Genomic DNA, 11,885 nt, shown 5'->3' with positions numbered 1-11,885 from the left:
CTTATGCGCGGGATTATTAATTTTTTTCTAGATATTAACAATTTTCTTGCACTCTCTTTAATAATTTATTAAAGTAAGATATTTTCTAATAGTTTGTTATAAAAAAAAATGCAAAAATTGTTTAGTGCAAACAGCAAAAATATTCGTCGAGAATAGATTGTTAAACGGTGCTTTATTTGTTTTATTCAATGGTCTATTTCTATAAGCCTATTTGAGCGATAAAGTCACCGCGGTCCCATGGTGTAATGGTTAGCACTCTGGACTTTGAATCCAGCGATCCGAGTTCAAATCTCGGTGGGACCTTTTTCGCAAATTTTGCATTTTTCATTTTTATTTCTACAAGTATAGTGGAAAATAGCCAATAGCCATTAAAATTCATCAATCGATAGCGAATTAGTAATTATAATTAGAAGAATCTAGCTGGCGGACGCTGATATGCGATATCAGAGGAGTCGTAACTGAAGCGAATAAATCGTCCGACATACGATAATGGATTTCTCACTTGTATTCCTATACATTATCGAGCTACCAACGGCGGTGGTGTATGTACTACGTGCATTACGCGATGATTGCGCAATAGAGCACCCGATATAAATAGACGGCGCGTCTCGAGCACCGATAATGTATTCCTCGAGTCTAATCTTCAATTCTTGCATGACGAGTCGCCGACAAACATAAGCGTATATTGATGATGAGCGTAATGCGATAATTTATAAGCCCGTCGTAATTTGCAAGCATGAATACATACCATTATTATATCACATCGCATATTAGCCGGTATAAATCTCGAGCTAATCAATCAAACGTTATCTCCAAACTGTTTGTTTAAATCCTAACTAAATATCGTCCGTCCCTGTCAAGAGTTTCGTAAAAATTTGCCAAGCCAGCTAGCCGCGGCGGTTGATCGATAGAAAATAGCGTAATTAAGTTATCAAGGTTAATTTATCGAGATATAAGGGTCCGCCCAGGTCGGTTTTCAGCGAAACGATCGTATAGACAGCGGGGCTGACATTTTCCTACGATCGTTACCGGAAGTTCATCAAGATGTGACAACGCTACCGTGAAGCTCTTGCGCGCTCGTAAAATACTTTCTCAATTTAAATTTGAGCGAGACGATCCGGAGGAACTTTCCGGTTAACGAGCGGAACCCCGTAACTCCGTCGGTGATAAAATAGCCCCGTAATGACGAAACGTGTAATCGGGAGTCACACGAGCTTAGGATCTGATATCTAGCTTGGCTGTTGCAAGAATCACCAGACTTTTTTTCTCCAACGTAAACCAATGCCTAGAAGAAACTACGTCAGATATATATCTGCTGTATATGTATATAGAGAGGACCTCTTGTACAAATAAATATTCGTATGGGAGAGCGGGGGGGGGGGAGGGGGGGGGTGATGGAAATAACGAAAACCTTCGATAAAACCAGTAGAGTTTCGAAATGTTTCGCCAAAGATTTACGCGTGGTTTATAGGTTAATTTTGCGCGTCTAATCGATCTTATCAGCGGTACGTGCGTCCAGATGTGACGTTAGCGAACGAATGGTGAATCGGCGAAACGTGCAATCGCAATCCTCTTGAAAGTTGTTGGCTGTAAAGTCGTGGATGTCTTATCCGTGAGATAATACAGTCTTTGTCGTTAAGAGATCGGTTCGAGCGAGCTTTCGACTTTGCCTCCGCCTTCGCTTTCGACAAATTCAAACTAGGGGAGCGTTAAGCCTCGACTCGATTGGATAACAAACATTTTATCGTGCTTAATTTTCGGAGCGAGCGCCTTCGCGGCGTTAAACTTTAACAGCCTCCTTTGGCAATAAATAATATTATGCACGCGAAGCACAAGCTTCTTCTTCTTCTTCTTCTGCTGCTGCTGCTGCTGCTGCTGTTGCTGTTGCCGCTGCTTCTTCCTGCTCACCCTTCATTCTTCTCGTCGTTTTCGCTTCTATCCAGCTGCTGCCCCCTAGGGAGCGTCAGTGCCGCGGGTACAATTAAATAAAATGCGATACCGTTCGAGTTATGACTGGAATCTTTATGGTTTATGACTACGCCGTTTTACTTAAATCCAGCCGGAAAGTAACTACCGTGCCGCAAAATATATTTCAAGGGTCGTGAAAGCAAATCGATTTGCCTACGATATATATAGTGTGTATTCCTTTCTTCGCACCCCTCCCCCCTCTCTTGTCCCTGTCTCGAGTAAAGCGTCGCTACATAGCACACACGTACGTATACATACACTACATATCGCAGTGTTATTCTCCGAGAAGAGGCGTCGATTCGACACCTCCATTCGTACGTATACGTATATACGTACAAAGGTCGAGGGACGCGATACGTGAAATTGAATTCAGCACGTTGCAAAAGTTCTGACTCTAAAGATTTCATTAAAGGAATTTTTAGCATGAGCTATTCATAAAAGTGCGATATATAAGATTCGTGCCACGTCAATTACCCGACGTCAATGACACGTTTTACCGTGCACTCCTGTCTCTCCGGAATGGTTGCCGAGTGTTGGCAAGATTGTGCCTCCGCGACTTATATCATAAAAATGTTATTAGACTCCTGCAAAAGGGAGCCGTTTCTTTAAGCCCGGCTGGAAATTTTTTTTTGTCCTCCCTATACGAGTGTGTGTGCTCGCGCTCGACATAAAAAAGGAAAACTAACAGACGCCTCGACATAAAGAAAGAATCGTCGTCTATCGAATGATTACCTCGAACGCGAGCGTTATATTGCCGAAGCGCGCATACAATGTCCCTGTCGGGTGGAGCTTAACTGCCCTTAAAAATTGTTTGTCTAAGCGAGGCTCTAAAGACGCAGCGCGCTGGTCCCTTCTCGCTCTTGGTTGGACCCGATACAACGCGCGATATATATAACGGACACACACACACACACACACACACATATACACACAGAGAGATAGCAGGGAGTATAAGGTCCTCGTTTCGCTCCGCTCACTCTCCTCTCTTCCGCCGTTTCGTTTGAGAGACGCATTTCGCTTTACCGTTTAAGATGGATTTTAATGCGCACGATATGCGCGACGGGGACACGGGAAATAAGATCATCTCGAGCGAGTACCGCTTAAATAGCGATCCTCCACGATTAAATCCATTGTTATGCGAGAGACTCTTCGGTGTTTCTCATTTTACACATTAGTCGTCTTCCATTCGCATTTTATCGAGCGTTAATTGCATTAATTGCAGAGGGACTTGATTAAAGGAGAGAAGAGTCGCGAGATGGAAGCTTACGGAGATACACGCGAGCATTATCTGCGCTGCTTATATATATATATATATATATATGTGTGTGTGTATACATGAAAGATTCTAGACGCACTCGCACATGTACCAGCCCCTCCTCCTCCCTCCTCACCGATGCTCGAGCTCGAATTTATTTTTATACGACGATTTCAGCGAGAACGACAAAAATATAGGTTCCACCGAAATTTGAACTCGGATCGCTGGATTCAGAGTCCAGAGTGCTAACCATTACACCATGGAACCTTGTATGAATGTATACGTGTGCAAGATTCCTGCATCACGACTTAATAATTTATTAAACGAATTAGCCACTCGACGCTCCTCGACACCTTGCAAATTACCTGGAAACGACGAGCACAGCTTTCTCGTTAGACATTCGCCGTCGTTAAAAGAGCGAGCGATCTAAACCCTTAATACGGTGATGAGGAGTAATTAAGCGAAGGAAAGACCAGAAGCAGGGGGAGGGGTAGGCCACTTTGTCTCTCGCAGTAAACTCGCTTAATGATTCTCTGTAAAAATGCCCCATCGACTTTAGCCAGCCTTCGCTCCTCAGGGATTTCGCTCTCCTGCGCAGGCTTTTCGACTGCCATCATAACTTTATAGTTTTATGTAAACTGTATTGAGCCATGAAACCCGAGGACTACGGTGTTTTGATAGCGATTGGTAAGCTTCTTCCCAAATGGGATTTTTAGCGTATAAAAATCCTCGTACGACCTAGTCGTGGCTAAGCCTGACATACTTATTCTCTCCTGCATTGTTTCGGTACTCGTAAAATTTTCAAACAGCATTATCGCTAGTGCATAACGCTGAAATATCCGTGGACCGAATAATTTCTCTCTAATTTAAAAGTATAATCTCTATTCTATGCTGTATTTTCGCTGATACACTTAATTACAGACTCTTATTTATCAGAATTTCATATATCTGCGGAATTTATTATCGTCCAGTAGAAGGTGTATTTCTGAGGTTATTCTATTTTTATTGCAGCTTGATATTATTATTTTACATTCTCGCTTCTTTTGTTCGTATCAATTTTTTCCTAACATTGATTTATCAGTGTTTCCGGCTGAAGCGATCATTTATCACAATTTCCGGTAATAAAAAATCATTTATATTGACATTAGTCCTACGACAGAAAGCCTACTGATTTCGAAGGAATTCTTCATGTAATCTCCTTTGGACGGTCTTATCAATTGTTCTCCATCTGTCTTATGCTGTATTATATATTTTTAAAACTTTCACGTGTGTCAGATATGAGAAAAAACGTTTAATATCATTGGAATAGCAGTTTCTGATATTATTTCTCTATTTTATCATAATAATTTAATTTTGTGTACCACTGTAACAAAGGTGAATCAAATAATAATAATAATTATGATAAATAATGGCAAGAGGTCAACATCGAACATAAATTGAAGATTTTTCATTTGAGATTAACCTATCATGTATATTTATTCAATTACGGTAGTCCCATAATTGGTTAATTTCAAGTTAAAAGCTTCTTACGTCATCAACCTTCAGGTTTTACTCATCTGTAGTTTTGGAAACAACTGTACTTGTGCGCCTTCGATAGCTCAGTTGGTAGAGCGGTGGACTGTAGTCGTGAGGGTCTTTAGGCGGATATCCATAGGTCGCTGGTTCGAATCCGGCTCGAAGGATTAATTTTTTAATTTTTATTCTCCATGTTATACATTTTTTAATAATTTTCATTGCTTGTAAAAGTCACATGAAAGCATAAATTTATTATTACAGGTAATTCTATGCATGTAATATTTAGATTAAAAGATAAACGTCCCACTACACTCTACTATGAATAATAGATGTACTTCCTTGCTTCGATAAATAATGAGATGCTTTTAACATATTATTAGCTAATATAATTACAATCGTTCATCGCCTTAATTATAATTCAATAATGAGATCGAAAAAGAGCTAGTATAGAGATTGAAAGATAAGAGAGTCAGCAGTAATACTCGCGCGAACGTGTCTCGAGTGTAAAAAAGAGAGAGTGAGAGGGGGATGTATGTTTATCTGCTACAACTATGAAAACATTGTTTTTATGAATCGTTTACTATGAAATAAGAATTTTCATACGTTTCTGTCTCTTATTTACATGTTATATCAGCAAATTAAATATTAAGGAATTAAATAATAATTGGAAATATTGATTAACTTTGAATATTATATAAATTTTAATTACATTAATAATAAAAAATAATAATTAAAATGTATCTTAAAAATATATTAATATAGAATTGTATCGGTAAAAAATAGATGTGCAAGGTTCCACCGAGATTTGAACTCGGATCGCTGGATTCAAAGTCCAGAGTGCTAACCATTACACCATGGAACCGTGTGTGAAGAATAATTTTATTGCCGCTCGTCCCCTTTTTTTTTATCACCGACGACAGTGACAAGTGTAAAAAAATGACGAGGCTTTCCAACGAAATTGATTTGAAAAACAATGGACTATCCTCGCTGTATTATTGTAAGTTGCAATAATGGAGATTCCAAAAGGCATAGCGAATTTATTAGGATAGGCTGGATTTTATTGCGTCGAGGCGAACTTATAGTCCGGAGAAGAATGCGAAGATGCCGGGTACAGAAAGAGAGCGGGAAACAATTAATTGGAATAGCGCGTGCGCGCAATGTGGCGGAAACCACTCAAATTAATTTCGAGTCACGGCATATTCTTTGATTTGACATGTTTCCTAACTGACGTCCAATCAGGTCGAGCTATAACACCGGGACCACTGGACCCCTCGCTCTGCTGCATTTAGTGGCACCCTCGATTCCATTTCTGTTATACTTTCCGTACAATGCTGCTCCTTACGCTTGGCTGCTCCTTGACTGACAGAATTCTCGCGACACTTGCTTACCGAACCATCAAAAATACCATGCAGTCCAATGTACGACAGATACTGGATTGACAGCTCAACGAGCAATAACACTCTTATTCATTTACTTAATTTCAATTTGATTCAAAAGATTCCAATCAAAAGCGTCACTAATCGGATTTTACGTCCATCCTGTCATTTGCATAGGACACTCCGAGATGGCACAACTATTTAACTGTGCCTCGTGAAATGTAAACTCAACTGCTTTTAATTATTTTATGGCAGCGTTCTTGCGTGCAATGCGAGTCGCACACAGGGCTGCACTGCTGTTATAATATAAAAACTCATATAGAAATGTATAGTATGCGTGCTACGTAACAAAATCTAACAGGACAAATTTTGCTTTCCCGTTGTATATGTATGTATATATATATATATATATATATACAATATATATATATATATGTCGCGTCAGGCTGAAAGCCCTTTTCTACCTTCGCACCGCGATTACATCTTTATGGTTTTATAATGGTCCCTGGACGGAGAAATTTCACATTGAATTCGATTGGAGAGTGTGCGCGAAATTGTGTTTTCACATCAATGTTTCTCTTTTGCTCCCAATCTCCCCATTCTCCTCCGCTCTTCCTCCCCTGCCTCCCACGCAAATTCCCTTTATCTTCGCGAGCCGCGCCGTACTCCAGTGGTTTTCCCGCTCTATCTTCGTATTCCGAAGATTTCGCATGTGTACTTATTTCATGCTTCGCGAAACATCAAGGAATTGGTAGACACTCTTCTTTTATGGCATATATAGCGAGCGCTCGCCAAAGTGAAATAAGAAAAGACGCTGCAGCTTTTTAAAATACTTACATATCCTATAAATTTTATTGTATCTCATTTCTCTCCTTCCGCGCTCCGAGTTTTCGTCGGAGGGGTCAGGGGCAATCCTTCGAGAGAGGAGATGTCGGAGAGAACAAGAGGGTAGATTCGACAAATCCTTCGAGATTTACGGCAAATTGTGTCACGACGCGTAAAAATGTTTCCGCCATTAGTCGGAGATTCGCTGTATAATGAATTCCTCTTTGCACGAGCTCTCTCTACTAATTGCTATCTCTCTCGCGATACTCTCAATAAGGATCCCGGGCAAAAGACTCTACGAACAATGCTGGCGAGGATTATAATTGAAAGGAAGGGGTAGAATCACGGGAGAGAATTCCATAAAAAATCTCGTGGCAAAAATGCATAGCAAATAATTTACCATGCAATCGCCTTATAAAATTAACAGTGGCAGAAGAAACCTTGGGATAATTGATAATAAATCCTAACGGCACAGTGACTCTCGGAACAAATAAGAATATTCTTTCTTCTCCCATTAAAATATAAACGCGTTATATACAAAAAATAGTGGAGACAATTTGGTCGAAATTAAGAGTGGAAAATTTGTCGGGGCAAAATCAGCATCTCGAGGGAGATATACGTTTACGAGACGTTTCTTCTCCATGCTCGGATGAGACTACCATGGTTTTGCCTCCATTGCGCGGGGAGACTTAATTATCTAATTAATTAACCTCAATCAGAACGATGAGTAATTTCTCGCTCGGCTGGCGCCTTTGCCGCCAAGCCAAGACTTTCTTGTCACACTGACTGCAGGGTGAATTACGGATGAGTTCACGGCAAATCGATTATATCCCGATATCGTAGCCCGGCCGTCTTCTTCCTGGCACACGCGTACATGTACTATATATATATATATATATAGAGAGAGAGAGAGAGAGAGAGAGAGCGAAAAGGGGAGAAGAGAGACAACTCCTCCGAAGACCGTGGATGATCCTGCGGCGTTATCCTGTTTTTCCCGCTCGGCCAATTCTTCTCCTATACGACGCCAGGCCTTTTATCCCAGTGTCTCTCACTGTCGATCGCACAAACGCCGCGCGCTCTTCTTGATTTTCCAGATTAGTTGACTAGCATACGCCCGAGCAACCATTTTTCGCTAGACTATCGCTCTGCCAAGCCAAGGAGAAGCTTTAGCATTTTTCCTTCGAGAGGCAAGAACTCTGTACGAAAAATATCATCTTGTATATATATACGAGAAGACTATATATGTATTATTGGTCGAACGAATTCTAAGAGAAAATCGAGTGCAGTTTGGCAAAACGATTTAGCCCGCCTCTTTTTTTCGTCTCTTTTCCGGTTGCTCGCACGCCATTCCGATCTCTTCGGGTTTGACAAAGGAACCCCATCGAGCGCGAAACCCCTCGGGCGTTGGCCTCGATGTGTATCTGACGTTTTTGACGCGTCAAGTGGTCGCGCGGCGTCGTGTCTCACCGATAGGGTGGTTAGGGGTGGGCCGAGCTAGTCTGATTCGAGATGGGGCGAGATCCATCGGCTACTGTTTTACATAAACATTTCTCGGAGGCTCGTTGTCAAATGAAAGAGGAAAACGGGGGTGTCGCAGCGGAGCCTAGCGCAGATTTCTCTTAAGTGATCTCGAGTGTTTTCGCAGTTGATTCGCTGTTTACCCGCCGCTGTTTCGTCCTTTCAGCCCCTATTTCGAGCCGCCATCGAACCGCGAGGCTTTTTAAGCCCCGTTTAACCCTGGCCCAGGGGCCCATTTTGGCCAACTTGCCGTATTTAGCTCGTATTTAGTTAGTCAACCCTGCCCGCGAGGCGTCATGGGAAATGACAACTGCCTCTTCTCACCCTATAACACCCCGTGTTGGAATTGCACGCCTCTACCTATAGGTAAACGCCCCCGCTAGCCCCCCCACTAGCCCTCGCACTCCAAACGAATGCCTTTCATGTGCTAATCCGTGTTTATTTAATCGACTCCTAATAATAATACCAATAATAAACGTCCAAAAGATCATCGGAAAAAGTCTCCGTTTCTCCCGGATTAGTCATGAGCTATAATTCACCTTTTTTCTCTCAAGCTTTCCTCTTACGCGAACCATGTCTTTTTATTTGCTTACGTAAAACGCGACGTTTTTCCACGATTCATCGCGTGCCCAATGCATGAAAATAATTTCCACGATTTTACTCGTGGGACTATAAACTCGTTCGATGAATTTCCAGCCATGATCCATCTGTAACATGCGATGACGATGATGATTCTGACGATATTATCCACTGTCGAAAGACTAAATTTTAAATGTCACTATACGGGACGCGGATGTTTCAAACATGCACTTTCAGCCCAGAGCGAGATCACATACTGTATCCAAGAAGAAACATGTTATTTAGTTAAACTGCATTGAATAAGTTATCAAATTAATTCAATGCACTTTTACTAAATAACATTTTTCTTCTTGGATACAGTACGTGATCTTGCACTGGGGTGAAAGTGCACGTTTGAAACATCCGGCGTAGTGTAGTGCCGTATGAAAATTCCGCGTCGCGTAATGACATTTAAAAAATCCGCATCGTTTATTGACATTGAAAAAACCCGCGACGCGTAGTGCTGTTTAAAAATTAATCTTTCGCGAGTGAATAATATCGTGAATGTCATCATCGCCATCGCGCATCTTACACATAGATCATGGCTGGAAATTCACCGAATGAGTGAGTCCCACGAGTAAAACCGTGGAAATTGTGTTTATTAAGATACTTTGCATGAGAGGACGTTTAATGTCAGAAGTCAGGGAAGCGATGACGCCAATCATTAAGAAAATATTCCTTCAAAATATGTGCGTTGTTCGATTAAGTTTACGCGCGATTATAAATGTTAACGAAAGAATAACGAGTTCGTCGTTATTCTTCTGTTCCGCTTACACATACACACGCATAAACGCGCGCACAAATGGCCTTCCTTTTGATATTTTTCTTTTAGAACTTTTATCTTATCCGTCTTCATGAAATGTATTCCAAAAGACATAACTACTATGCACAGTTAACACGGTCCTATCCATTTTTAAAACATTTCGATATTTACGACAATGAGGTAATGTTTAAATTAATATGATATTTTCAATGAAACAAAATTACCTTTAACCTATTACTTTACCACAGTCGACGTTACGCCTGTACCTTCTGGACAATAGCTTTCTCTGCATTTTTATCTGCTACCTCTTGTTCTACGTAGCACTGTGGTATGCTAATAATGTACGTGAGTGGTTTTTCTGTTATTCCAAAGCTCGAGATAGACGATTCAAAACAGAGGTTATAAAACGTTGAATTATTATCACTGATTCTTTTCAAGGTCGTCAGAAGGATCGAAAAGTCGAGTGAAGAAATGTCGAATACCGTGAAACAGAATAGAGATGTATACTCTTCACTGAAATACCTTTAATGCTTTTAAATGTATAGGGTCTATACCCGCGTAAATAAATTTCAGAAGCTAAACGACCTGCTGAGGCTGCAAAAGAAGAAGGTACAATTTGAGGACGAGGTGGTACAAGTGGTAAAATAATTTACTTTGAATTCTTTCAATATATGAGACTATATCGAATACATTAAAACTAAATTTATTCAATAAAGAAAGGCGCGCAAAAGGTCACAGCGAAGCAACTCGAGAATGAAGTAAATATACACGCGTTGATATACATAAATATAAAATAATTATCCATACAGGTGATTTTTACACAGAAGACAAATGGCAATATTTTGTTGTCAGATGAGACGCTTAGCGTCAGAAATAACGACGACTGCGAATAAACTGGTGGAGTTGGAGGAGATAGTAAAAACAGTAAACTGACGTTTTAAGCAATATCCTAAATATTTTGATCGCACCCACGACTATTATAAATCACAGACGATTTTTAGTGCAAGTTGTCCGAAAAACTGCAAAGATATCCAACGGGGGATATTGCTGGCAGAAAACGTGAATCGACTGAAAATTCGATGGAGGAGATCAAGGTAATAAAAGTGAATAACAGTTTTGAGCGTCTCGTTTAGTAGCAATAATTCGTAACGATAGATCCTCGAGGCATCGTTCCCGCCACTATCGACGGAACCACCGAGGAAATATGGGATCTTTGTCAGCCGTCCGCCTGGCCAAAGAACAGCACCACTCGCCTCAACCACCTTAGCAGCGAAACTTAAACTCAAGTAATAAAGCTTCCAACGATAATCCCTCCGATGAATCTGCGAATTATCCACATCGAGGTTGGATTTCCATTTTCCATCGAATATCCTCTATACATTACCTTCCTTGGTGAAATTAGCTCGAGTATAAATGGCAAAAAAATATCGTGTCAAACGATGATCCTATGGACTGTCAATCACTATACTCTTTTACTTTTTCATACAATCGTGATTCGTTCCAATCGACCAACGACTAGATAAAGTGGCATTATCGAGATGACACGGTATTTCGAGCAACAAGTTCTTCGTCAGCGCTACGCTTTGATTTCGCTGCGCTTTCATGTTTTTCAGTACGCAGCATTGTAACGAATGGTAAGGGCAAACTTGTGGGACAAGGCAGCGATATTTTAAAGCACATTCCTCCGCTGAAACACGACCATGCAGGACTCCCAAGGATAACGGACCGTTCACCAGACTCGTTTCTTTATTCTCCGATCGAACCGAGTGAATCAGTCTTGTTTGGAAAGATCTCAAAATAAAGTGTGTACTTGAACGAGAACTTTGGCAGTGTTTAATTGCGGTAGAAAGGAAACTTTCATTAACTGGTTTCCATTTGTAATGAAATATTGATTTGCTTAACAGTTGCCAGTGTTTATGTATATACGTACAGACTGTATGCATAAATATATATATATATATATATATATATATAATGTATAAGCTAAATCACACTGGGTAAAGAGCAGAGCACGATCGGATCGAGTAGGTATAGCCGTGGCGTGCCC

General features: G+C 40.7%; 1 protein-coding gene and 4 non-coding genes across 5 annotated transcripts; 3 read left to right on the top strand and 2 right to left on the bottom strand.

Annotated features, from left to right (window-relative positions):
- Positions 1 to 231: 231 nt before the first annotated feature.
- On the top strand, positions 232 to 303 carry TRNAQ-UUG (transfer RNA glutamine (anticodon UUG)). The gene has a single exon. It is a non-coding gene; the product is annotated as a tRNA-Gln (tRNA).
- A 3,115-nt stretch (positions 304 to 3,418) lies between these two features.
- TRNAQ-CUG (transfer RNA glutamine (anticodon CUG)) lies at positions 3,419 to 3,490 on the bottom strand. Its single transcript has one exon. It is a non-coding gene; the product is annotated as a tRNA-Gln (tRNA).
- A 1,320-nt stretch (positions 3,491 to 4,810) lies between these two features.
- On the top strand, positions 4,811 to 4,905 carry TRNAY-GUA (transfer RNA tyrosine (anticodon GUA)). The gene is made up of 2 exons: positions 4,811 to 4,847; positions 4,870 to 4,905. It is a non-coding gene; the product is annotated as a tRNA-Tyr (tRNA).
- Positions 4,906 to 5,528: 623 nt separating this feature from the next.
- Positions 5,529 to 5,600, bottom strand: TRNAQ-UUG (transfer RNA glutamine (anticodon UUG)). Its single transcript has one exon. It is a non-coding gene; the product is annotated as a tRNA-Gln (tRNA).
- Positions 5,601 to 10,087: 4,487 nt separating this feature from the next.
- Positions 10,088 to 11,694, top strand: LOC136778525 (uncharacterized). The gene is made up of 6 exons (XM_066735453.1): positions 10,088 to 10,179; positions 10,277 to 10,339; positions 10,412 to 10,447; positions 10,648 to 10,762; positions 10,840 to 10,932; positions 10,994 to 11,694. The coding sequence occupies exons 4-6, from the start codon at positions 10,670 to 10,672 to the stop codon at positions 11,126 to 11,128; spliced, it is 321 nt and encodes a 106-aa protein (XP_066591550.1). The 5' UTR covers positions 10,088 to 10,179; positions 10,277 to 10,339; positions 10,412 to 10,447; positions 10,648 to 10,669; the 3' UTR covers positions 11,129 to 11,694.
- Positions 11,695 to 11,885: the final 191 nt, after the last annotated feature.

This window comes from Prorops nasuta, unplaced genomic scaffold (genome assembly GCF_024137725.1).
Source record: "Prorops nasuta isolate Cenicafe-Biocafe unplaced genomic scaffold, Cenicafe_Pnas_1.2 PNAS00014, whole genome shotgun sequence".
Classification (NCBI taxonomy): domain Eukaryota; kingdom Metazoa; phylum Arthropoda; class Insecta; order Hymenoptera; family Bethylidae; genus Prorops; species Prorops nasuta.
The sequence above is the reverse complement of the archived record's forward strand: the minus strand, read 5'-3'. Positions and strand labels throughout refer to the sequence as shown.

Excerpts from the sequence above, each read along its gene's own strand:
- LOC136778525 (XM_066735453.1), top strand. The coding sequence starts at position 10,670 with ATGGCAATATTTTGTTGTCAGATGAGACGCTTAGCGTCAGAAATAACG. Across the intron at positions 10,763-10,839 it reads TGGAGGAGATAGTAAAAACA|TGCAAGTTGTCCGAAAAACT; the intron begins GTAAACTGACGT and ends GACGATTTTTAG. Across the intron at positions 10,933-10,993 it reads ATTCGATGGAGGAGATCAAG|ATCCTCGAGGCATCGTTCCC; the intron begins GTAATAAAAGTG and ends TCGTAACGATAG.